This window comes from Gobius niger, assembly GCF_951799975.1.
Source record: "Gobius niger genome assembly, chromosome: 17".
Lineage (NCBI taxonomy): Eukaryota > Metazoa > Chordata > Actinopteri > Gobiiformes > Gobiidae > Gobius > Gobius niger.
In genome coordinates this window covers 7,817,826-7,845,416 of record NC_136868.1, presented here as the reverse complement: position 1 = coordinate 7,845,416, position 27,591 = coordinate 7,817,826, and the positions used below count along the sequence as shown (strand labels likewise).

General features: G+C 40.6%; 3 protein-coding genes across 5 annotated transcripts; 2 read left to right on the top strand and 1 right to left on the bottom strand.

Moving 5' to 3' along the window:
- Positions 1-688: 688 nt before the first annotated feature.
- LOC306976848 (kynurenine--oxoglutarate transaminase 3-like) lies at positions 689-7,782 on the bottom strand. 2 transcript variants are annotated; one of them, XM_079574956.1, is made up of 14 exons: positions 7,713-7,782; positions 7,230-7,320; positions 6,531-6,592; positions 6,304-6,448; positions 6,072-6,221; positions 5,615-5,701; positions 5,414-5,536; positions 5,213-5,333; positions 3,234-3,310; positions 3,064-3,153; positions 2,176-2,362; positions 1,069-1,139; positions 883-969; positions 689-800 (listed from the first exon to the last, which is right to left on the bottom strand). In XM_079574956.1, the coding sequence occupies exons 2-14, from the start codon at positions 7,317-7,319 to the stop codon at positions 738-740; spliced, it is 1,353 nt and encodes a 450-aa protein (XP_079431082.1). In that variant the 5' UTR covers position 7,320; positions 7,713-7,782; the 3' UTR covers positions 689-737. The 2 variants fall into 2 exon arrangements, with proteins under 2 accessions (XP_079431082.1, XP_079431081.1); XM_079574955.1 differs by having other exon boundaries at positions 7,664-7,770.
- A 1,457-nt stretch (positions 7,783-9,239) lies between these two features.
- On the top strand, positions 9,240-19,051 carry lrrc8c (leucine rich repeat containing 8 VRAC subunit C). Its single transcript, XM_079574899.1, has 3 exons — positions 9,240-9,374; positions 11,336-11,478; positions 16,580-19,051. Exons 2-3 carry the CDS (start codon positions 11,341-11,343, stop codon positions 18,812-18,814), a joined length of 2,373 nt encoding a protein of 790 aa, XP_079431025.1. The 5' UTR covers positions 9,240-9,374; positions 11,336-11,340; the 3' UTR covers positions 18,815-19,051.
- A 1,188-nt stretch (positions 19,052-20,239) lies between these two features.
- Positions 20,240-25,280, top strand: lrrc8db (leucine rich repeat containing 8 VRAC subunit Db). Of its 2 annotated transcripts, none has more exons than XM_079574893.1 (2): positions 20,240-20,630; positions 22,662-25,280. In XM_079574893.1, the coding sequence occupies exon 2, from the start codon at positions 22,664-22,666 to the stop codon at positions 25,202-25,204; it is 2,541 nt and encodes an 846-aa protein (XP_079431019.1). In that variant the 5' UTR covers positions 20,240-20,630; positions 22,662-22,663; the 3' UTR covers positions 25,205-25,280. The 2 variants fall into 2 exon arrangements, with proteins under 2 accessions (XP_079431019.1, XP_079431020.1); XM_079574894.1 differs by lacking the exon at positions 20,240-20,630 and adding an exon at positions 20,684-20,987.
- Positions 25,281-27,591: the final 2,311 nt, after the last annotated feature.

The window sequence follows — 27,591 nt, the reverse complement described above, 5'->3', positions numbered from 1 at the left end:
GTTGCACTCATGTCTAGGCTCTTGGTTCAACTTCACCAAAGCAAAATATGTTCTACAACCACTAATATGCAGCAAATGTGCACATCCGATCCTCGTGAAGGTCTTTTTTTGTATTTATCCCCAAAAAATCTTGCACAGCTTTTCACCTGTTCATGAAATATGTACACTTGAGACGTTTCTCCTCCTGTTTAACACATAAGACATGCCCTTTATGTATCTATATTGTTAAAATATTATATGCCATTTAAAGTAATGCATCACATGTGCTCTTGTCTCCCTCAAGTGGTAATAGAATTAACTGCAGCCTATGATCTGAACTAATGAATAAGCGTCGGCCTTAAAAAGTCGTGTTATATTATTATGCTCTTCAAACCTACCTCTGTTAATGTTTTTGGATTCAAATATGCACACAAGAATAATTACACAACATGAGTTAAGCTACACATATTTATTAACAAAAATACTCTTTCTTATATTATTGACACCTACGTGAGGTAAAAGAAAATGCCAAAAGAATTAGTCAAAGTAAATATGTGTATTATTTGTAAGTGATATATCTGTTTTATCTGAAATTTAATGTGAACAACCCATAACACTGCCGGTATTGCAGTAGGTCAGGGTCTACTATAATCCGGTGTTATTATTTTTATCATGATTCCACACGCTGAGCTCTACCTACTTGTAAAACCACAGCAACTAGTTTTGAGGCACATTCTGAGTCTCCACTTCGATTATCTTCATGATTGTGTTTTGCTCCAGTTTTTCAATATGACTTCGGCAGCATCGATGGTACTGTCTTGCTGCAATGACAAGACAACACGGGTTTGAAATAAGTGCAAAACATATTTACAATTGGGAAAAGACAAAAGGAAAAGGTCGCACCTTAATAAAGCAAAATCGAATGTATTTCTCAAAATCCTTCCGAGAGGCATCCCCGACAAATGCGGTGACTGGAATGGCGGCCAATTTCTTTAAAGCAAAATAAAGAGAGAGACACATCAGCGCTAACATGACATTGGATGACATAATGACAAACACTAAATGAATAAATAAAATAATAAAATGTACCTTTTCTTTTATCATCCATTTTACAAATTTGTAGTCATAGGCTTCATTTCCCATATGAGACAAATCCATATCTGGATTAAACCACAAATACATTGTCAGGAATAGACGGCACAACATGAAATAAAAGTGATATCTGGTAACTCCTAAATATTGCGATACTACTGCAATAAATAATCAAATAAATAAATTAGGGCTGGGACGATGCATTTTTTGTGACGATTCGAAAGAATCACGATACTCATGGGCCGATCCGATACGTATTTTAAGTAATATGTTTACGGAAAAGACAAAGTGAGAGAGGGATATTGTGCATCCAATTACACAATGTAGATAATTTTTTTCACTCAAACTTGGCTGTAAATACCGTTGTGGCGCTAGCCCACAGTTAGCTTTGCCCGTTAGCCTGTTAGCTTCTTCTTCGTGATTCTGTTAGTGTATTAGGCAGGAAAGTTGCAATTGTGGTTTTCTGGCCCGAGACACCAGGGGGAGATGAAAGACCCTCCAATCATCCCATTAACACTTACACTTATTACCTCCAGAGGGACTACGAAAAGGATTTATTAAGGTAAACAAGTTACTTAGTACTGCTTTAAAGGGGCTAGATGCAAGTACATGTTATACTCACTACTGCCACCTCAGGTGATACATGTAACTGCACCTTCTATATTAAGCTCGTGCATGATGGCACTTCGGACCAAATTAACACCTTTTTGAGTGACAGTGCAGGATTTTACAGGCAGTTGTGGTGAACAGGTTTGGGCTGGCACATGTAGGGGGAGGAAAATACATAATTTTGACATGTTTAGACTCTGTATAGTCCATTAGACTATACTTTTGCAAAAAAAAATTCTTATTTTGCGCATATTTTGGTTTGAGACAAAAAAGTGTAAATAAAAATAAATAAAATAAAAGTGTAAATCTCTGTCAGAAGGAAGACATTTGGCAACACTATAATATGTAGGCAGACATTTAGATATTAAATGGAACATTAATTACATTGACTCATTAAGTTAGTGGCCTTCAGTGCATAGAACCGTGCCATTTTAAGGTGGGTCAACGTTGCCATTGTTCTGATGATGTTACACAAACAGTGCTGAACAAACTCACTGAGGGGGGAGACGTCCACGAGCATGAAGTACCCCCCCTCTGGTATCACTGGAGTCATTCCGGCCGCCCGAACGATGGAGGCCATTCGGTCTCTCTTGTCCTGCAGCTCTTCTGCCAGAGAGCTGAAGTAACAGTCCGGCTGCCCCATCAGAGCGAAGTCCCGCATCAAACCCTGCGCCACCGCCTCCTACACACAAAACACTTTAGATATAATTTTAGAGTCTGCTTTTAGTAGTTTAAGTATTACTAATTAGTATAAAATATATAAGATCTAGTAATGTTAAACCAAAGAATGTGTTAGATTTACCAGAAGAAGATCTTTATTTATATAGCACCTTTCACAGACATGGTCACAAAGCCTTACATGGGAGAATTTTACATTCACTCCATACTTGGTGGCGATAAGCTATGTTTGTAGCTTCAGTTTCCCCTGGGGGAGACTGACAGAAGCGCTGTCGCAACTGCACACATCTGCGGCAACATTATTCATTCACTCACACACATCATTCATCCTGGCCTATTGTACATGTTTTCAGTGGAGGAAAGGGTACTCCGGGTACTAAGGCAAACAACTGCTTTAAACGCCGTACATAAGTAGGGCTTTTAATTTTAGTTGAGCACTGTGGTGGATTGGAAAAGTAAAGGACTAGAGACATATTAGATTATGTACAGTAGGACCTGTTAATTCAATTCTATAGTTTATTGTCACGTAAATACAACTCCGTTAGAGCAACACAAGATGTTTTTATGTGCGTAATGGTGCAAATCCCGCCCCATGAATAAAAACATGATAATATACAGTTCAGGAACAAAGATGTCACAGTCACGGAGGTCATGTCAATAAGAGAGGGCATAGAGTCAAATGCTGAGTTTTCTGTAAACCGTTACCTGTAGCGGTGTGGGGCAGGTGTACAGCGAGTTCTGCATCACAGTCTGTAGATGTTTGACCAGGTGCTGGGGACCGATGGACCAGCCGAGCTGCAAAAACACACACCTGCAGTCAGACACACAGCACATAGAACAGGTGATGTCCGATTAGGTCTATAGAGGCTCCTCACCTTCCACCCAGTGACACTGAACGTTTTCCCAGCACTGCTCACAGTAATGGTTCTTTCCCACATTCCTGGCAATGTGGCTACAAAAACAGGATTCAGAAAGTGAATCTTAAAGGCGTCTGTGAAGTGTAATAATGTCTGCAAATATGTAGTTTCTGTTTCTGTTAACTATGTCCCAAATAGTCGGATTTCCTCCCCCATAGACTAAAACAAGCTGAACAATACACTGGCATTCAATTGTTTTGTTCTTGGAATATGTTGTAAAAATCAAAAGGGTCAATGAAGGCCACAAGTAACATTAGCAACATTAGTCACGGTATGAAAATTTTACCTCACGGTTATTGTGACCAAAATTATCACGGTTTTCAGTATTATCATGGTATTTTTATGTGTGTTAATATGTTCAGAAAGCATTGATAGTCCTACACAAACTGAGATAGTTTCAAAAAAGTGTAAAATACAGACAAAGCCATATTAAAAAGTGCAACTTTTCACATCAAAGTAAAGGAACTATAATTATGAACTGTTGATCGTTTCGAGGGTATTACTATTACTATGCACTATTTATAGCGTCAGAAACGTGTTAGAATAAACCCTCTATATCAGGATTTTTTTTCTCAGTTTGTGTCCTTCCAGTCCAGTTTCGCTTTGCAGATTCGGGAATGCCTTCTCCCTCAACCCACATTATGCATGTCTGCTAAAACGCTAACATTAACGTACTTGCATTGGTTATAGAGTTGTGTGTGACCGTCACGCAGGTTGAAAGTATTGCTGCCTTTAGCAAACACTTCCTGCGCGTTCCGCAAACATGATAACCGTCTTCTATCAACTGTCTCTGCCTTCTTAAAATACCTATAATATGTCCAGACTTCAGACTTGGTCCTCTTTAAAGGCTGATAGACGTCCTGAGTGTCTCGAGTGAATCATGTCTCGAAGCTGGACATGATTCTAGTTTCAAGAAAGTTTTGTTTTGGTTGTAAGCTGCAGAGCGGCAACTTCAGCAGATGAGACAGCTGCTGATAAGGCTCACTTTGCCTGCACTGTGGGCGCGGTAATCTGCGGTAATATATTTCTGCAGTAATATATAATTACTTAAGACAGTAATTATTACCGTCAACATTTTTACCGGGGTTTACCGCTACACCGTAACCGTGACATCCCTATTGTGCAATCATTGCTCAAGAAGATAACAGTAAAAACACGGCCCCAGAGACGCCCATTTATGTGAAGAAACCAGTCAGACAGTGTTTAAGCTGCTTAAGACGTTAGCATGCTACCGGTTAGCATTTAGCTTCAACACGATAAGCCTCTCCACGAGAAAGCCCTGAACCGCACTCAAACATCTAGCCTTGGATACAACATGTGACAGAGGTCAGAGCTGAGCTGTTACTGTAGTATTTCCTCAGTATTCATAGATATGAGCCACACATGTGTTTATCGAGTTGAAGCGGTTGACAGTTGCTAGCCGGTAGCATGCTACCGTCTTGAGCAGCTTAAACACTGACTCAGACTGAGACTCTGTTGACAAGCTGCAAAAATCAAAAAGAAGGATTCTGTGTTTCCTCTTTGGTGCGTTCATTTAGTCTGTGGAGTGAAGCAGATCGTTAGTAAATCCTACTGTAGCTCGACAGACAGCGCTACTATGTCTGTGCCACATTTGTTATATCACATAAACGTGCGCTCTCTGGGGCCGTGTTACCTTCATGTGCAATGATTACGAGTACATAAAAATGCCACCAGTTTTGTTACATGTTGTAGTACTGCATAATTGTACTTTCGGAATTCAAAATGGCGGCCAGAACTTTGCGTTAAATTGTCATTGGAAACGCATGTAGTTTCTTATGATATTGTTAAAGACATATGAAAGATGGCAACCAGGAATGAATTGTGTAATGACAGAAGACGTGTAGTAGTTTATATTTGCACGATATTATCTACACAGGACACCCATATATGCTTTACATTAGTTCAAATTGAATTACCTATTTTGATGTGCTGGTGTCCTTTATAGATGAGCCACTCATACACTTCATCACTAAAGCACAGAGTGTCGTGTTTTATACAGAGATCTGCGATCATCTGCAGCTCGTCTCTGGTGAAGATCTGGAGCAGTGGAGAGGACAAGTTCAAAAACAAACAAACCGCTGAACAAACTGAATGTTTACTTTAGATTAGTTCTGTACCTTCCCAATCGGATTGTTGGGCGTGTTTACAAGAATAGCCTTTGTCTTTGAGGTGAATTTACTAGAAAGCTCCTCTGGATCCAGATACCAGTCAGCGCTAGTGATGGTCTCCTTTCCAGGTTTCTAGAATTCAAAATAGATGAATCCGGTTTTACAAACACAACACACAGCTGAAAAAACAAAAACCATATGGCAACTTACAAGTCGTAAAGGTATCATCACAGGCTTCGCCCCCGCCATCCGGACCATTGGCTCGTAGCAGTCAAAGAAAGGTTCTATAATAATTACCTGAACAAGAACACTATAATGAGTAAGCGATGCATTTACAGGGGTTCAGAAAGATTTCAATCTGATTATGAGAATATACGGAATTAATGTAATAACAAAATAAACCTACACAAACATCTACACAGATTACCCCACAATTTAAATAAAAATGAATTAATTAATTAATTAATAAAGTATTCAAGCCCTGTACATCAACGGCAGATCCACTTCTTTGCTTTCAATCATGAGTTTAGGCCTATAGTAAATCCTTTCATTGTCTTTGATATAGAAAGGTGCAGCCTGATTGTATAATAAAAAAATATATATTTTAAATTTTTCAGTATCGGACTTCAAGATAAGCTGTTATATCAATATAAATGTATGTTTTTACCTCATCTCCCTCCTCCACGAGAGCCTGCATGGTACAGAAGAGTGAGCCGTAGCCGCCCACAGTGACCAGGATGTCTGTGAACGGATCTATACTTTTCCCATAGACTTTCCCGTACACCTGAGACAAGGCTTTTACCAGAGGGGGATGACCCTGCATATATGGGAACGAATGATCAAATTATCCCTTTTATTGGATATTTATTGTAGTTTTAATAAAATGCTGAATTTCTTACAAATCCTCTGGTGTACTGGTTGAGTCTGTCCACAGTCGCAGCCTTGGCCAGAGCATCTTTGACGTAGGGAGGAGGGGGCAGGTCTGGAAGGCCCTGGCCCAGGTTCACAATGGAGGGGTCTGCAGCCACTGAAGAAAAGGCGACCCTGAAGCCAACACACAGTAGATCAACGAGGAGAAAATCACAAGTTAAAAGAAGAAGAAAAAAAAAAAAATGATGTTGCTTACCACACATTTTTGTCCAGCCCCTCTATTCTTTTGGTTGCCGTGTGTCTCGTTGCCATTTTGCGCTGCAACAAAATATCACAGTCTAAAATGAACACTCACCAGATGCTGCATTGAGGTTACAAGCAGCTCCAGACGTGTTCTATCCCTTAAAGGGTGAAATACCAAATACAAAGGAAAAACGTATGCAGAAACGCAATGCATGTATGCCTTACCTTGTGCGACAAGTTCTTAGTTACACTCTGATTAGCATTTCTGTAGGTGCTTCAGGCTAAAGCTACAGCTGAACTTTGCTCGTTCAATCCCACATTCATTCACTATGAGCAGTTAAGAGTTACTACTTCCTGATGAGGACGACACCACAACCCCCTTTCTGAGTGGCACCTGTGCGAACCAGTCAGCCAGAATTTCAATACTGGTGCTTTCAATAAGAATCAGCATAAAATAACCCGATATACAACACATCTACACATTAAAACAAATGGATATTGGATAATGTATGCAAAACTACCTTCTAAACGCAATTATAAAGTAAGTGGAAGTAAATGGAAAATGCAATAAATGTAGTTCATGATGTGTCCAGGCATATGAACTATAAGACTATAAGGGCATAGTTTAAAATAAACTATGAGAAAGACAACAACAACAATATTCATATTAATATAGCAAAATGAGCTAATTTCACCTGTAATAATGACTCACCTGTGAACAGCTAATCGTCCTGCAAAAACTGGTTTTGACGAAGGGAGATGTAAACCTGGTGAAGTTTAGGGCTTGTCTCACCACTCCCATCCTGCACAAACATTAAGGATAACACTTAAATGTTTCAATGGAGCATCACTAGGTGGCGCTTTGAATTCTGTTACATTATTATTTGGTTCTCAATGATAATTACTTCCACAATTACTTCAAACGTGTCTAGTTTAACAAGCCAAAAGTTACACTTGCATACATCACAGATGCATGGCCCTAGGCACTTGAGTTAGCTTTAGCCTGCTAACTCATTTCTCACATTACTTGCAGCTATTTCACCCTGCTATGCTAGCTGCTGCAATGCGTGACAGCCTCAATATTCTTGCGTACTTATCATGACAGTCGCAAATCACATAACTACAAATGTTTTATTAGAATCGTACCACATGCGCTGTCAAAGGGTCGGAAGAGGAGGGCATGTGGACCACTTACTTGAAATCGTAAAAAAAAAGCCTAGGAGTGATGTTGTGGTTCCGTTATGAGGGGCGTGGAGACAGCGGCCAATGAGAGAGCGCACGCTGCGTTAGCTGAAATCGGACTTTACAGTTCTATATCCGTTTTAGATGCATATTTTCCCATTTCAAATAACATGCAATAATTAAAGGCTTTCACAGTGAAACTAAAAGTAGAACTACGCTTGTTTAGAGACAGTCCGCAATTTCCAACAGACAAAAATATACCCTATTTGTATATGTATTTCTTGATTGAAACTCTGTGTAGGAATTACCGATACAGTACGTGAACATAGCATTGCTTCACTGAAGAATGAAAATACATTTACACATTGCTAGTTTGTAGAGACAAATAGACCAAATTAGATTTTTTTTTTTTACAATCCATTTTTATTTGGTATTTATGTTGAATCCCACTGAGATTCAAAAGGTATTTTTCATTTGAGTCGTGGCAAGAAGAGATGACCCTATTGTACATGTTTTAGTGGCAGGAAAACAGAAGCATCCAAATAACCCATTCAAGAGAAGAACTTTTAAAGGTTTTTAATGACTGATTGTAGTGATTCAGCCATTTTAGTGCTTTTAGACCTGACTGCTGCTTTTGACACAGTTGACCACACTATTCTTTTAAATTGCTGGGGAAACTGTGTGGGTGTCAGGGGCACTGCTTTCAAATGGTTAAAATGGCTTCAGCGGGAATTCTGTCAGACAACACCTGGAAATTACACACAAATGTATTTTGAAACAAATTGTTCAAATAGATAACTATTCATCACTGATAATCATTTGTGTGCACATCAAGCCTGAATCATATTTTTGATGAAAAAAGTCATTGCCATTTAATAAATAGTAATAGCACTGTCTTCACACATCTGACCCAAAGATAGGGCTTCTGCATGGGTCTAGGACATGTTGGATGGCCTATTTCAAGCTGAACTCGTTATTACTGAAAGATTTGCAAACCAATAGCTATTATGGGGGAAAAAAAATCCTTGCTCTATTAGTACAATTTGGTAAACTCAAAAAAAGAAATGAATTTATTGAAAAAAAATCTCTGGCGTTTAACGCAAATTGATGTTGCCTGCTGTTGTTGTTGTACTTTTTTCCTCATATTTTTTACTGTAAATATTTGTATCTGTTTCTGTGTGCGGCACTTTGGCCAACTGTACAGTTCTTAAAGTGCTTTATAAATAAAGTTGGTATGGTATGGTATGGTATGGTATGGTATGGTATGGTATGGTATGGTATGGTATGGTATGGTATGGTATGGTATGGTATGGTATGGTATGGTATGGTATGGTTAAAAACAAAACATAACAGAATAAGTCATGGCTTTAGCAGAAAAAAGTCCATAGCCTCATATGAACTATTTTGGAGAACTTGTTATTGGTGTCTCCTCTGCCCTCCATAAACTCATTGCTCAGCCTCCTTCATCCCAAGCACAAACCACGCCTCCGTGACGCACAGTTGTGAGCTCTACGTGCCTGTACAGTGAGTAGCACGAGCTGTAGACCAGCGGCAGGCTCCGGAGAAGAGCAGCGAGGCGCGCACAGCATGTACCGGGCCATCAGCGCCTGAAAGTGGACACCGTTACGCGGACGCACCGACGATTCTCCCTGGATCTGGCGCGTATTCAAACAAGGTAAACCGGCTTTGGCACGTCTTATTTCAGTAATTTACTATTTCTAGCATGTTTGTGCTGATTTCACTTAAGTTTTACGACTTAAAAAAAAGAAGGAGAAAAAAGATTTGGAGTCATTATTCCCTCCTGGTTTGACCTGTCAGCAGCTACGATGCTCCAATCTCAGCTCAAGTGGCGACTAAGGGAGCTCATTTATTAATCTTTAGTTGTTTTCATAAGGGAAACTGTAGCTCACTGAATGACTTGGCTCTGTGAAGTTACGACATTCATCACTTGCTTTGATGTACTTTGTTTCCGTAGCTAAAGTGAGTAGTGCGTATAATCTTCCCTGCACTGCGGTCTGTTCTTTTCCACTTTGGTGCCTTGATAGGGCTGAGACAGGAGTCAGGACCATTGTCTCCTATAAGCTGGGTGTGTTACAAACAAGTCTGTTTTTGGAAATAGGGGATTCGGACAAATTTCCTGTCAGGAAGAGTCAAGGATACAGCCCCGGTCAGCTCTTCAATAGGCTGACTCATCCAGAGGAAACGCTTGGCTTCTCCTAATAGTCTCTGGACATTACGTGGATCTCTGGATGCATTGTTTAAGAAGACGAAGCAATACAACATTTCTGCGTTTTGTCCGATATATATGAGCCTCCTGAGCAATAGACAATGGGACCCAAGCCACAAGAAACGAAACAAAAACATGTTGACCATGAAAGCATGGCACATTCTGATGTTTGCCTTTACTGTCTTGTACTTTATGCTACTTCACAATATGAAAACTGTATGTATGAAAACCAAGATCAAATAATTATAGTTTAATGATAATGGTATACAATGTAAAGACACTAAAGTTTGACAAATCATGTAGTAGGCTTACCAAGTTCATGTCTGACCTGAGAGGCTTTCACTAGTCCCACATCTACAATCCAAGGCATTTCCTTTGTTCAGCCTTGTCTAATAATGCATCATGCTCATAATCTAAGTAATTTGGGATTGCATAAGAGTGGCCAGTGTATGTTTTTGGAGACTGTGTTGCAATCTGCTTTTGTCCCATAAACTTATCCCGGTCTGATGCAGGCTGTAACCGTTAGAGGAGCGCTCTGTAAACATCACTAAACGGCCCCTTCCTGTCACTGATGTGGAGCAAAATGTCACAGATTTTTTACCGAGGAATGAAAACAAAAACAAAACATAAGGGTCATTTAGCATTAGTGACATTTATTTAATTATGTTCAGACTGGCTTGTAATCGACAGAAATATGCCTCAGCTGATTTACTATCAAATGACCCCAAAAAATATAAAACCAAACTCCATGTTAGATCAGTAATATTCCACTAAACTGAGTTGTTGATCATTTAACCATGTTATGGGTTATTTTTTTATGTTTCAAAATAATGTCATGTTACTGTCTCAATGGATAATGGGATGGGAATGACAGAAAGAGCTGTGAAGTTTATTGAAGTCATTGTTGTGGAAACGTTCTCAAAAGAGATTTATGCTCTTGTAAATTGGAAGCAGTTGTTGAACAGTATTCAGAAAGGTCTGTGTTATTCACGGTTTCTGTCAGTGGGGCAACAGTGGTGCAGGGGGTTAAGTGTTCACCCAGGTCTTTCGCTGTCTTTCGCTTTCATCTTTATAAGTAGTTTCATATACAGTATATTGACAATATATTGACAATTTTGTGCCATATTCAACCTCTATTGAAGCCTGGTTGCAACTTACAGCTCAAACATCATATCCATGGACAGGCAATGTGGGTGAAGTGTCTTGCCCATGAGCACAATGACAGAATGCTCTGGTGGAAGATGACTTTGAACAGACAATCTTTTTGCTGGCACAAGTGCAACTACTGAATCACTGCTGCTGTAGTTCCTGAGAAAGTAAAGCAGAAGCAGCTTCCGTGTACTTTCTCAGGAACTGATTCGCTTCTGTGTCATTCACTGTTTGTTTTCTCCTCTGTGTCTTTGCCATAGGCACCATGATCCCTGTGATGGAGTTTCGTCAGTTCTCGGAGCAGCAGCCGGCGTTCCGAGTGCTGAAGCCGTGGTGGGACGTGTTCACGGACTACCTGTCCGTCATCATGCTCATGATCGGGGTGTTTGGATGTACCCTGCAGGTAGCATCACAATATATTTTGAGATAATGCAATACTGACCCAGTAAACTCAATTCAATTAACATTTTAGAGGGACATTTTCCTCATGTGTCAGCAGGTAAATTTGATCAAAGAACCAACATGACGATATTTTATAGATAAGATAATAACAGGACCAACTAAGCCACAACACTTTTATTTTTTTTCTCTGTTTATGTTTTGTGTGCTATCAGATAATTTTGCTATAAATTGTGAACTTTTCTAATGCTTTGTACTGCAGCTGGCTCTACTTACCGAAAAAAAACAACAACAAAAAAACGGCTTATTAACACATGCTAACGTCTGCCTGTTAATGATACGGGAATGAGGTGGAATTTAAAGACCAGAGTCACCTGAGGGTCAACACGCTACAGCAAGATGCACTAATCAACCACTGCTGAGGCAGGCTGGTCTCGTGAGTCGGAAACTCCATTGGATCTTTGCCATTTTAGCCACAAAGCACTTATCCTTTCAAGTACCTGTGCAGTATTTGGCTTGCGGCACCAGTACCTGAAATATTTTTAGTACTTTTAGTCTAAACCAAACGTTCTGGATGCGCGTGTCACTAAAAACATCCAAAATTGCCATGCACAAAACGTATTTATTTCTTCTTAAATGGCTCAAATATGTACAAAACTGTTCCACAAATACGTTGTTCAAACTCATTACACAGCACCTGTTAGATGGTTAACCACGCCTTATATAGAGTCCATACACAGGCAGCACAGATACAACAGGGCCTCCAGAGCGCCACATATGGCCAGGGGGAAAAACACAAAAGTGGCTCCAACAGCTGCATTAATCATTATGGCCATAAAACAAAACCACATAATACGTCTTGCCTGGGCTTATTGTTGTTTATCAATATTAGGGATATACAACAATACCAATACCATATACTTATGGTATTCACTCTGCTGACACGGCTGTTTTCTTGTGAAAAATCATATTTAGAAGCATCTGTTGGTATGTTACAGTAATACACTCACAGCAGCTGTAAAACCGTAAACACATTATGTCATCCCAGTCTCTGTTTCCCTTCTGTGTCTCCATGAAGAGCAAGCACTTATAAATACTCACCCATTATGTATAACAACGTAGCTATATTTTTGGCTCAAACCACATGGTGCAGACTCAAACGAATCAATGCGAGTTATGCAAGATGGATTTTCCCAAGTTTTTGAAGTCACAAATCTCACAACAGTTCATCTTGTAGTAGTCGTAGTAGTAGTAGTAGTAGTAGTCGTAGTAGTAGACGTAGTAGTAGTAGTAGTAGAAGTAGTAGTAGTTTAATTCTCCGGTCATGATGAACATTAAAACACGTCACATTATACAACAAGAATACTTGTATATTATACGTGCTTAATGAGGATTGAAGTGAGATCCAAATACAGTATTTACTAGGGCTGGGATAAAATATCGGATCGGACTTGGATCGCAATACTTTTTGCTTCAATACCAAGTATCGATACTTCATCAAGTATTGCAATACTTTCAATACTTGTGATTGGAGGAATTTTTATCATGCACTCCTTTGTTTTCCAGTAATAGTTGCACAGCACTTTGTTACATTTTGTGTGAAAGGGGCTGGATGCACGTTGGCCATTTTATACTCACTACTGCCACCTCAGGTCATACGTGTAACTGCACCTTCTATATTAAAGGGATATTTCAGGATTTTTGACATAGGACCTAATTTCCTAGTTATCAAGAGTGTTGTTGATTTCTGGAGATATTTTTTTTGTAATTCATGCTGTTCTTATATTTGAAGAGTTTTGTGGTGCAAGGCTAGTGGATTTCTACGGTATCAGCTAGCCTGCATTAAAAACAGTCTGACACACTCCACAGAGCACCTGAGGAAAATCACTTATAACGCCAGACTAGCGTTATAAATGACTGTGTCTATAGAATCATTTTTGGAATATAACTGACCTTGCATCACATGAATGATTGCATTATGAGGGACTTTTTTCTAGCAGATCACTCCGCCGGCACGTAGCTTATACAATCACGAAGCTGATGCTGCTCAAATATAAGGTATTTTAAATGCAAAATGGTAAAAATTATTATTCTGTGGAGTGTGTCTGTTTTTAATGCAGGCTAGCTGATTCCATAGAAATGTGCTAGCCTAGAACCAGCCTAGCGCCACGAAACTCTTCAAACATAAGAACTGCATGAATTACAAAAAAAAAATCTCCAGAAATCAGCAACACTCTGGTGCATGACGGCTCTTCAGACCCGAATTAACATCTTTTTGAGTGACAGTGCCGGGTTTTAGAGGCAGTTGCGGGGCAGGTCTGAGCTCATTCTGCACCTTAAGACATTGCTGGAACATGTAGGGGGAGGAAAATATATAATTTTAACGTTTTAAACCCCGTATTGTACAGTATCTTAACACTTCAATAAATGTCAAACACAAAACTTTTTTTTCTTTTTACACATTGTAAGGTAAACATATTACTCATCATAATTAGTATCGGATCGTGGCAAAAGTGTATCGTCCCAGCCCTAGTATTTACCATGGGTTATTACACGTTACTACTCGCACACTAAAATAAGCAAGCACAGCAGTTGAGCTGTATGTGTAAGGGTTCGTGACCGCACTTTAATTAGTTTAGTTTGGTAAAAGCAGCTCAAGAACTACTGCGTGACTGTGAAACTTTAAGCCAGTAGATATTTATTCCCCAAAACAGTAATGATGTTCTATACAAAACTGCTGTTGATGAATTACATACTCTGCAGTGCAAGCATTAACTACAGTTCATTAGAGTAACATAGCTTTGCCTTACACCCTGGCACCACCTCTGAGCCACAAATTCCCTGTTTTTTTACAATCCCAGGCCTGTGCAGAGTAAAAAGAGAGGCATTCACCGACAGGAGCGCACCAACGGAAAGTCTGACCCTCCCGCTCAGGACAGCCCCTCTTAGTAAACACCAGGCTCCCAACTTGGGGTTTGTGACGATTACGGCTGTGTTTTGGCGGCCGTAGCATAAATAGAGGAAGAAGCAAGCGTTTGGTATTGAATTACAAAGTCGACCACTACTTAATCTGGTTTAGTTTTTATGCAGGCTGTGACTTGGTTTAGGGTCAGCTGATTCAGTTTAAGTTCAGTCGTGGTTTAAGTCCAAACGTAGACCAAGTTTAGTTCTCGTCAGGATGATGGTGATTGTGGTAATTTGGAGAAAGCTACCTACTTTATTTCTGGACAATATGATTAATCAGAACCCATAGCGTATGGTTAAAAAAACGCATTATCCCATGCAATTCGAGGTATCATGCTATTTCCCATGTTAATACTGTGCTGTCGAGTTAAGTGCAGCCAGGAAATGTACTCAAATCGAATACAATGATGTGATTTGATTTGGTTCAACTTATTTGTCAAGATAGTGTGCACCACTTCACACCCATTATTGTAAAGCTGTGTACACCCTGAGGCCCTGATGGATTTGATAATTATAAAACGCACACAAACAATCAATCAATAAACCGATGATTTCAAATTAATTTTGCTCATATAGTTCTTATCATGACTAATACAAGCCCATGTTAGACTTGAACCACGGAGTTTGAAATCTACCTAAGCGAGGCCATCATTTATGTCCGTGCTCAAAGTGACTCTCTTGAACCAAATTAGGACTGTGGAGGCATCACAAATAGCATTTATGTAGCAGAAGATTGTGCTCTCTGAAAGGACGCTCTCTCTGAATGTAAAGAACAAAATGGCGCACTTTGGAATGTCATAAAAACTACAGTAAGTGCTCATTTCCTGCACTCTGCATCTGGAGGTCATTATTCATACAGATATTGCATTAAACATAGTGGCATGTGTCAGCAAATGTGTCTGCTATACATGCGGTAACATGACAGTGAAAAGACAGAAAGAATCAACTTGCAATCAGGAAAGATCTCAAGGCTATGCTCAAAGGCACTGGAATAACATTTCTACTATCGACTATAACACTATGAACTTTTGGAGACATGATAGTGCATGTCATCTCCAAAAGTGTTTTACTTGCACTCTCCACTCACTTTGGCATCGGCAAGAGGTCATTAAACGTGAATATTTGTCTGAAAATAGCTCATGTGCAGGGTGTGGTTGCACTGCCTTATGCATTAGCTGCTGTGAAGAGAGAAAAAATAACAAAACTGTTGCATAGAAACAACCCAAAACTTGACCTATTTGGGAGATGAAATGTAAAGCCGGTGCTCAAGGCTTCTGACTCAAGAGAAAGTTGCCCTTGTAGTAGTTGAAACCTTCACAAGTTAGGATTCTCTCATATCTTAAAGGGATATTTCAGGTTTATTGACATAGGGCCTCATGTCCTAGTTATCCAGAGTGTTGCTGATTTCTGGAGATATTTTTTTTGTAATTCATGCAGTTTTTATGTTTGAAGAGTTTCGTGGCGCTAGGCTAGTGCAAGGCTAGCGCATTTCTACAGTATCAGCTAGCCTGCATTAAAAACAGTCTTACGTACTCCACAGTGCACCTGAGGCAAATCATTTATAACACCAGACTAACCATATAAATGTCTGTGTCGATAGAATAATGTTTGGAATATAACTGACATTGCATCACATGATTGATCGCATTTTGAGGGACTATTTTCTAGCAGATCACTCCGCCGCTGCGTAGCTTCTACAACCACGAAGCTGATGCTGCTCAAATATAAGGTATTTTAAATGCAAAATGGTTAAAATTATTCTATCGACACAGACATTTACATTGTTAGTCTGGCGTTATTAGTGATTTGCCTCAGGTGCTCTGTGGAGCGGGTCAGACTGTTTTTAAAGCAGGCTAGCTGATATCGTAGAAATGCGCTAGCCTTGCATTAGCCTAGCGCCACGAAACTCTTCAAACATAAGAACTGCATGAATTACAAAAAAAAAATCTCCAGAAATCAGCAACACTCTGGATAAATAGGAAATGAGGCCCTATGTCAAAAATCCTGAAATATCCCTTTAAATGTCCATGAGACATCAACTGCACGCCAAATAATAATATTTAATACAAGCGCCATATTTCAATTTCATGTGATACCAAATAATTACATTTAATTCCATCGTGTTTTGTTTCTGATTTCAGGTCATGCAGGACAAAATCATTTGTCTTCCTCGGAGAGACACTTCAGAAAACACCAGCGAGTTGGAACTGTTACGCATGGAGTCTAACATTACGAGTGTCCTGCGAGAAATGAAAGGCCTGAAAACTGACCTGGACCTCCAACAATACAGCTACATCAATCAAATGTGTTATGAAAAGGCTCTCCATTGGTACGCCAAATACTTCCCATATTTGGTCCTCATCCACACTCTTGTTTTTATGGTTTGTAGCAATTTCTGGTTCAAATTTCCCGGATCGAGCTCCAAAATAGAGCATTTCATCTCCATGCTCGGGAAGTGCTTTGACTCACCGTGGACGACCCGAGCCTTGTCCGAAGTGTCGGGGGAAAATCCTGAGGACAACGAAAACAAAAAGAGCAGCATCTCCAAGTCCAACATTGCCTTGTCTCCAGGAGAGGGCAGCCTGGAGAAGACCCAATCACTTCGATCGATTCCTGAGAAGATTGTCGTGGACAAGCCTTCGGCGAGCGTTCTGGACAAAAAGGAGGGGGAACAAGCCAAGGCGCTTTTCGAGAAAGTTAAGAAGTTCCGTTTGCATGTGGAAGAAGGGGACATTCTTTACCTCATGTACGTGCGTCAGACTGTTTTCAAAGTGATCAAGTTCCTGCTAATCATCGCATACAACAGCACTCTTGTGAATAAAGTACAAAATAAAGTGCGGTGTGTGGTTGAGATTCAAGACATGACAGGCTACAGACAGTTTCAATGCAATCACACTATGGCTCACTTGTTTTCAAAGCTCTCCTATTGCTATCTGTGCTTAGTGGCTGTTTACGGATTGACAAGCCTCTATACGTCTTACTGGTTGTTCTATCGATCCCTGAAAGAATACTCCTTCGAATACGTCCGCCAAGAGACAGGCATTTGCGACATTCCCGACGTTAAAAACGACTTTGCGTTCATGCTGCACATGATCGACCAGTACGACCCCCTTTATTCCAAGAGATTTGCAGTTTTTCTCTCAGAAGTGAGCGAAAACAAACTAAAGCAGCTGAACCTGAACCACGAATGGACCGCGGAGAAGCTGCGACAGCGGCTTCAAACCAACCCGAAAAACCGACTAGAGCTCCAGTTGTTCATGCTACCCGGGCTCCCTGACACTGTTTTTGAGCTGACGGAGCTGCAGTCTCTCAAACTGGAAATCATCAACAATGTCACAGTGTCCGCGTCAATCTCGCAGCTCGAAGATCTTCAGGAGCTGTCTCTTTACCAATGCTCTCTTAAGATGCACACAGCAGCCATCTCCTTCCTCAAAGAGAACCTCAAAGTGCTACGCGTCAAGTTCGACGACAGCAGAGAGTTTCCACACTGGATGTATTGTCTGCGCAACTTGGAGGAACTTTACCTAACGGGACCTCTGAGCACAGACGCGTCCAAAAATATCGTCTTGGAATCTCTACGGGAAATGAAATGTCTGAAAATTCTCTCCATGAAAAGCAATTTAACCAAGATACCCCAATCCATCGTGGACGTTTCAAGTCACTTGCAGCGTTTCTACTTGCACAACGACGGCACCAAGTTGGTAATGGTCAACAACTTGAAGAAAATGACAAACCTGACGGAGTTGGAGATAGTGCGGTGCGATCTAGAGCGGATCCCGCACGCAATATTCAGCCTCACCAGCTTACAAGAACTAGACTTGAAAGAAAACAACCTTCGCTCAATCGAGGAGATCATCAGTTTTCAGCACCTACGTAAACTAACCTGCCTCAAACTCTGGTACAACAGCATCATGTACATCCCAGAGCATATCAAGAAGCTCAGCAGCCTTGAACGCCTCAACTTCAACCATAACAAGATTGAGATTTTGCCTTCGCACTTGTTTCTATGCAACAAACTTCGATACCTTGATTTATCCAACAACGACATCCGTTTCATCCCCCCGGAAGTGGGCGTGCTCCAAAGCCTGCAGTATTTTTCGGTCGCTTGTAACAAGATTGAAAATTTACCGGACGAACTGTTCTTTTGCAAAAAACTCAAAACGTTAAAGCTCGGGAAGAACTCGCTATCGATATTGTCGCCAAAGATTTCCTACCTATCGGTGCTCACCCATCTGGAGCTGAAAGGGAACCACTTTGAGGTGCTTCCACAGGACCTGGGGTACTGCAGAGCTTTAAAGCGGAGTGGACTTGTTGTTGAGGAGACGCTGTTTGAGACTTTGCCTTCAGACATCAGGGAACAAATGAAGGTCGAGTGAAGCGTCTTTGTGTTGCCACAGTGCCTGCTGCCTCAAATGCCTCTTTAGTATTAGTTTTACTGCATAGTACTACACACTACTGTTACTATTAGTATTATTATTATCATTATTATTATTATAAAAATACAGTGTTAGTTTTATACACAGTACTCATTTTATAGACTCTATTGTATTTATTTAATGACGTTTTCTGAAAATGTTTTTTGGAGCACTTGTGTTGTAAGTGCATAAACCATAATCAAGCTTCGAAAATATTTTTTGTTTTAAATGAAGCATCCTGTTCATACATTATTTTACATACACTGAAATTCATAACATTCAAACATGATATTACTTTCAATTGTCATTACACTTACAAATAGTTCCCTCTATTACATAATATTCTATTGCAAATTTAAAAAAAACTCTTTAAACTTTGATCCAGATTTAGTAATAATGTCGTATTTCAGGCTCCGTGGCTCCCCAGTTCACCCGGACAAAGTGTCCATTAATGTCAGAAAGAGACACATGAGTGGTGTAACGTTGTGCATCACTATTAACATTTGTAGCAGTATTTGTGGTCAGAAAGTTTCTAGAATGACAAAGATTTGTCTTAATTTAAATTCCCAGGGAGTGACAATTTGTGACATGTTTTTTTTTTTCCAAAACAATTATTTATAACAAATATTGTTTTGTGTAATAGGAAAGTGGTCATAATGTTGTGGCTGTTATGAAAAGCCGCACTTCCACTCAGCTCCAGAGTGTGGGGCTGTTTAAAACTGCTGTATTATTGACCACTCTACTCCTCCCACAACCCTGAGAAGAACAGTACTGAATGCCCTAGTTGTGTTAGTGCTGCATTTGCAAAAGCCCAGCTATAAACATTTGCATTATTGTTTAAATACATTTGACTAAAGACTGTTGCAGTGAATACTGTCTGTATGCAAAAACAAAGAAAATTGCACTGTTAGAGGTGATGCCAAATGCCATTATGTATCCAAAGAGGCTGCTTAAGCTTCACTAGACTTGAAGCATTATATCAATGTAAAACAAATGTAGCATAACATTGTTAATGTGCATTATATTTTATTAACTTTACTAAACTTTAAGAGCTATTTACTAGTGTCTTATTAAACATCTGACTCTGTGTTGACTGTCATTGTTGATACTGGTGGGTGTTATTTAAAAATACGATGCAGAGGTGCAGGGTGCAATAACAAGAAGTAGTTTTTTTTTTTAATTAAAGACCTATCGCTCATTGTAACTTTATTTTGAGTAATGGTTTGAGGAAACATTGTGTAGTAAGAGTAGAAGTATTACTTGCAGCTTATTTATTTATTTGTTGAACGGGACAGTTACAGAAACAACAGATTTTAGAGAACTTCCTCCTGGTTGCCTGTATGCCTGAATAAACGTGCATCTCTGTCTACTGGACTATCCCTTTAACAACGGTCCCCAGGATGATGCTAGTGAAGCTGTTTCATCCTGGACCACAGAGGGGCGCGTTATAGGTGGTCTAATACTTGGTCTTTTCCCGTGCGACACGAAATGCAGAAGCGAAAACATGCTTCGCTTTGTTCCTGTTGAAGTGCGGATCTGAGCAGAGAGCAGCTTCGGCAGCTCCCTGTGTCACTGTCACTTGTCGCACGGAGGACCCGACCATCTGAGGCAGTGATGGGGGTAGTGGGTGCAAGCTAAGCCGCTTTACATCCTGGTCCTACAGCCAACTGTGATGACTAATGGGGAGGAATAAACACAAGTGGAGACTTGGACATGACTAGTAATAGAGCGATATCTCGGTAGCGCCATTGTCCAGACTGGACCGGACTCTCTGAAGGTAAATATTCCGCTTTGTGCGCTTATTACGCTCGCTTTACTCAACCATCTACTGTCCTTATACTGTCTAAACCAACACATTCCGGACCATGTTAGCATTGTAGCGCCAAGAAACCAAAACAAAGAGGAGCAGAAAGGTGCTAACACGCCACGATGGGACTGGGGTAGTGCATCTCTACGGGGCGGTCCTGCCACAGAACGCGAGTCCACCTTCTTCCTGCGCCCGGATGGATGCGTCGAGCTGCCAAAGCCGGTCTCAGCCTGTTATGGTCTTTTTGAAATAGTGTAGACTCATTGAAAACAAAGACCTCCCGCAATAAACGAGCACGGTAGAATCTAAACATAGCCCAAACGTGAGGTAATGTATGACGATTTTGTTGGATTTGGTTGTACATGTTGGAGCGATCATCTGCCTCATAGGCGCACTTTGTTTACAGTAAACACGGGATGGTCTGACTTGGCCTGTGTTATTATATGCATTTGGTTCTGTAAATAGTCTCCCCATAGTCAGTTTTATGTACAAAGACTATACTGTGTGCAGACAAGATATTGTTAACGTTGCAGCGCACAGTTAGTGTGTTGCATTGGAACGGCTGTGCATATGTGCTCACTGACCCAAGTACTATAGGCTACAGTGTATTAGTTCAAGGGCAGTGTCCGCTTCACTGACGAGCTTTGTCTACAATAAACACTCTAAATGAAAGGAGGTTTTGTTTGCCATGGACATATTCATCATTTGCAAATAGCAGGCAGCTTGAATAGGAGATTAATCAAACCTGAAAGTAGGAAAGTGTAACAACATGATAAGAGCACATGCTTCTTTTTAAACTATGTCTAAATTATGCATTATCACTTAATTATAGCCTTTAGACAGACTTTGCATCATGTAGAATTCTGACATTTCCTATCTCAAAACTAATGCAATACAAATCACTTTCTTGACACCAAACTTGAACCCATATTTTAGTTCTTCAATGTTTTTAACAGTTAGTCATTGCATCGTTTTATAATCCAAAAGACCCAGTGTATGCGGTCAGCGTTCATGCCTCATAGCAAAAATGTTTCCGGGTCCGATTCCCAGCCGGACAGGGGGCTTTCTGTGTAGCATTTGCACAGTTTGTTCTCTCCTTGTTTGCGTCGGTTTCCTCTGGGTGCTCCGGTTTCCCCAACCACTAAAAATATGTACTGGGGCCAGGACAAAAAAAGACAGTGTCTTCATATTTTAAGTTTTATCCACATAAGAGCCTCAAGGGTGCCAAAGATTTGCTGTTTATTTGTTTATTTAAGCGGTATACATTCTGCTCAAGAGGAGAAGGCTGGAGCTAGAAGCTTATGAGCGCCTACCCCTAAAATAAATACCATTTCAATTTCATTTCACAATAGTATTGGAAAAAAAGTAGTAATGGAAACAAAGAAACTATAGCAACAAAAATGGATTATATGCACAATCTGTTCATAGTAGACATGTCAAGATCGCATCTACATTAAGGAAAATTACACGACTGAAACTCATGCACTGTATACATAACACTAATTACAGTAATAACTACTATGATAAAGCTGCTTAATGAATCTGTAATCAGTCATGTCTGTTTGCACAGCAATAAGATAAGATAAGATGGTACTTTATTGATCTCACAGATGGAGAAATTGCATTCGATGAGAGAGCATCCGGCAGCAGCACCCATTCAGTGCGCACCACTCTTTTTCCACTCTTTTTATTTTTGGTGAAAGAATAAGAATATAAATAAATGTACGTATTCAGTTTTCCAAACCCAGGCACACACAAACACATACATGCGATTGTACCTGTTTATGAATTACATTTAACCTATTGCAATGACATAATCAACCATACATTTAGCAGAATAATTTTGTGATTTGCTGTGATGTATTGTTGGATTTATATCAGTATTTTCTTTTTAAGGATGCTGCGTAACTCAAAAGACATGATATGAATGGGCATACTTGCATTTATTTAGCCTTTTAGATGTTTTGGTAAATATTCATATTTGTATTCATATTTTTGCAGGAATGTTCACCCTGACAGAAGTCGCCTCTCTGAACGACATCCAGCCGACGTACCGCATTCTCAAACCATGGTGGGACGTGTTCATGGACTACCTGGGCATCGTCATGCTCATGCTGGCCATTTTCTCCGGCACCATGCAGCTCACCAAGGACCAGGTGGTTTGTCTTCCCATTCTCGAGCAAACCCCAGAGGAAACCAGCGGCGTTCTAAGACCTGAAACGACCGAGAGCAATGATAGGTTTTGGAACAGGGAGAACGCAATGGGGGAACAGGCTGCACCCCTCATTGCCAGAAGACTCCCCAGAGCCATAGACCACCAAGACCACCACCCGGGACAGCCTAATCCGACCGGCGTGCGAACCAAGTTGGACTTTCAACAGTATGTTTTTGTCAACCAGATGTGTTATCACGTAGCGCTGCCTTGGTATTCAAAGTATTTCCCTTATCTCGCCCTCATTCACACGATAGTTTTAATGGTTAGCAGCAATTTCTGGTTCAAATACCCAAAGACGAGTTCCAAAGTTGAGCATTTCGTCTCAATTCTCGGCAAGTGTTTCGAGTCGCCGTGGACGACGAAAGCGCTGTCAGAAACGGCGTGCGAGGATTCAGAGGAAAACAAGCAAAGGTTAGCGGGTGCGTCGACTTTGCTCAAGCATTTCTCCACAAGCAGCGAAGAGGGGAGCCCAAACCAAACCGCTCCCGTGCTCACCAAATCCGGGGTCACGTTTTCCGTGGAGAAGCTGGTCAGCGAGATCCCGTCCATGACCATTTTGGACAAGAAGGACGGCGAGCAGGCGAAAGCGCTGTTTGAAAAAGTCCGTAAGTTTAGAGCGCATGTTGAGGACAGTGACTTGATTTATAGACTGTACGCCATTCAAACGGTCATCAAAACTGTGAAATTCATCCTTATTCTATGCTACACCATGACGTTTGTTGCATCCATTGACTTCGATCATGTATGCGAGCCAGAAATCAAGCATCTAACTGGATATGCAAAGTTCCAATGCACACACAATATGGCGTTCATGCTAAAGAAGCTTCTTGTTAGCTACATAGCGATTATATGCGTCTACGGGGTCATTTGTATCTACACGCTTTTCTGGCTTTTTCGACGGCCGCTGAAAGAGTATTCCTTTGAGAAAGTGCGAGAAGAGAGCAGCTTTAGCGACATTCCCGATGTTAAGAACGACTTTGCGTTCCTCCTTCACATGGTCGACCAGTACGACCAGCTGTATTCAAAGCGCTTCGGCGTGTTCCTCTCCGAAGTCAGCGAGAATAAACTTCGGGAGATCAGCCTCAACAACGAATGGACTTTTGAGAAATTGAGGCAACACGTGACGCGCAATCCCCAAGATAAATTAGAGCTTCATCTCTTCATGCTGTCGGGGGTGCCGGACGCCGTTTTCGATCTGACCGATCTGGAGATTCTTAAACTGGAACTCATCCCAGAGGCGAGGATAACGGCGAAGATTTCACAAATGATCAACCTGCAGGAGTTGCACTTCTACCATTGCCCGGCGAAAGTCGAGCAAACCGCCTTCATTTTCCTTCGCGACCACTTGCGGTGTCTCCACGTCAAGTTCACAGACGTTGCCGAGATCCCCAGCTGGTTGTACATGCTGAAAAATTTAAGAGAACTCTACTTGGTCGGCAATCTGAACTCCGAAAACAACAAATTGATCGGGCTTGAGTCTTTGCGCGACCTGCGGCATCTCAAGGTCCTGCATCTCAAAAGCAACCTGACGAAAATCCCGACCAACATCACGGACCTGTCGCCGCATCTCCTCAAGTTGGTGGTGCACAACGACGGCACGAAGCTGCTCGTGCTGAACAGCTTGAAGAAAATGATGAATCTCGCCGAATTGGAGCTGCACAATTGCGAGCTCGAGCGCATCCCGCACGCCATCTTTAGCTTGACCAACCTCCAAGAACTCGATCTCAAATCCAACAATATTCGCACCATTGAAGAAATCATCAGCTTCCAGCACCTTAAGAGATTAACCTGCCTAAAACTGTGGCACAACAAGATCATCACTATCCCCATCTCTATTAGCCACGTCAAAACCCTGGAATCGCTTTACCTGTCCCACAACAAGCTTGAATCACTCCCCGCTTCTCTGTTCACCCTCCTCAAACTCCGCTACCTCGACCTCAGCCATAACTCAATAGCCACGATACCGCTGGAGGTCGGCTTCTTGCAAAACCTCCAGCACTTCGCTATTACGGGCAACAAAGTGGAGGTGATCCCCAAGCAGCTGTTCAAATGCAGCAAGCTACGGACGTTGTGCCTCGGACACAATTGCATCTCCTCCATTCCGGAGAAGGTCGGCCAGCTGACGCAACTCACGCACTTGGAGCTCAAGGGGAACTGCCTGGACCGTCTGCCGGCCCAGTTGGGACAGTGCAGCCTCCTGAGGAAAAGCTGCTTCATCGTCGAGGACCATATCTTCGATTCGCTCTCGCCAGAGGTGAAGGAGAGCGTCAACCAGGAGTCCAGTGTGGCGATGGTCAATGGGTGCAAGTGTTTCACTGACAGTCGATAGACAGGAGAGAATTTGAGAGAAGGGTCTGAACGCAGTCGAGCTCCACTTCCCAACCGGAAATGATGTCACCTCTGCAGGACAGATTGAACTAATCCAAACTAACCCTAAACCTAGCCTTAAAGGAACACTGTGATATGTTCTTACCTGAAATTAGACGAGTTGTACCTGTCTGGTCTTTGTGCCCGTGGAAGAGCTTGGTCGCTTCTAGCTTCAGATATAGGAATATACTGGGAGAGGCCAAATGCTAACAACATCTTATGTCGTTTTGGCTGACTGAGAGCACGCACAAACACCAGACCGGTACGTGTCAACTCGTCTAAGCTCAGGTAAGAATCTCAGTATGGAAAAACGATGGCCTGTTCCTTGAAGGCTAATGGAGTTTACAAAAGGCGTTTTATTGAGATTAATTTAATTAAATGTGGAGGTGGCGTCAATTCCTGTAGAGGTCTGTAGCTCCACTGATCACGTGACTCTCCATCGGCTGCGTTAAGACCCTCTTTGGAATATGAAGATGTGTTTTATCCTCCTGGCATTCATGACTGTGATGTTTCTGGGATCTTTAGTCAGTCACTTTGAAGGGTTTATACTATTATACTCAAATTGACATAGTTTTTCCCCTCATCAAAAACAAAAAAAAAACACTATTCAACACAAATTCCTCCATGTTCTATTCATTTTTGTTAGGTGTTTCAAATGTGCCATGCTGTTCTAAACGTGACCAAACTGGTTTAAGAATGAAACATATTGTCCCTCCCTTTATAGAGTTGCTCAGGAGCTGCAGTAGCTCTCAGTTTTTTTTAAAGTACTCTGCCAGAGGCTTTCTGCTGAAGAAACTCAAGTCTGAAATCGTGCTGAAAAATCAACTAACTCTTCTGACTCGAAGCATAAGTAGCTTTGTCATTTTTGTGATATAAAAGTAGCTCACAGGTTCCAAAAAGGATTGAAACCCGTGTTGGACAGTTCACTAAAGGAAGGTATTTGTTGCGAGTGCTCTGTCAAGGCTGGTTGGGGTCACGGGGTGAACAAGCCAAAGATGGCTGAAAATAGTATTACCAGGGAGGGACAGTCATGTTGTTTGTTGAGTTACTCTTTTTAAAACTGGTACGTGGCTCAGGCCAAAACACTGCACAATATATTTGCAAAACTGTGTATTTATATCCTATTTATAACTATATGGAGAATATGAAAGCGACTGCAACTGTAATCCCATATATGCACTATGTCTAGCATTTATAAAACCTGTACTTTTTATTTATTTATTCAAGTTATTCATTTGTTTTTATTTGTCAGCTTGTGTGTTTATATCCAGGGCTACATGGATGTAATATTTCTCACTTGTCTATTTTCACTTGTCAAATCTTGGTATTTATTTTTGTCATCCATTTTGGTTCTAAATATGTATTTCTTTTTTTCTTTTTATAATGTACCTGCAATAGACAATATTTTTTTAGTATTTTAGTTCCCTTTTCATCTTTTAAAATGACTTGGAAAATTGGTAAATAAAATCAGTGTCCACGGTATTCCAGCTTGTTTCAGGACACAATATATGAACATGAAGTATAAGTACCTTCACTTAGCATATGAAATGTAACATGAGAAACTAGTTTGTGTCCTGTTTAATGGTTATGTCTCATACATGAATGAGAATGCACTGGATGTCATGTTGATGAGAACAAAAAAAAAAATACACCTACTTTTTTTTTACTGCTTTTCGTGCCTTTGTCTTGTTTTGTCCTTATATTAACAATTGTATTTTTTTATTTTTTTTATTTATTTAAATATGATTTTAGATGGTTGCATTCGCAGGGGAAGAATTTTTAGTATGTAGTATATTTTTTTGTTTTGTCTAATTACATCAAAGTATTTTCACTAATTTCACTAATAAGTATCTTTCCCCTTACTTAATTAAGTAATTATTTGAGTCATTATTTTTAACTTCTACTTGAGTAAAACTATTTAAAAGAAACCTTATTCTTGAGTAAATACTTTTGCTGCTCTGTGCTTTTTCTCTCAGCCCACATTTAAGAAACGCTTGTCTAATGCTGCCCTCTGGTGGATGTAGATGGGAAACACAAAATAACTATAAAGCACTATTTATTTAGAGCAGTATTTACAATGCTCATGTTAAGTAACTGTGGCACAGTTACACTTTCATTTATGAGTATTTCGAATACAATTACTTTCCTGAAATCAAAGTAATACCTCACAGTGCTCAGTCATTAGATTTTAATTAAATCCTGAGATGAAATAAAGATTTAAAACGCCTTATGCCACAGTTCATACACACAATACACATTTGCGTCATGTGATCTGCTGCTCCTGTGCATTTGCCAAGAGAGTTTTTGAATTTCTTATTTATAGTATACACGTTTAAATACCGGCGTTCC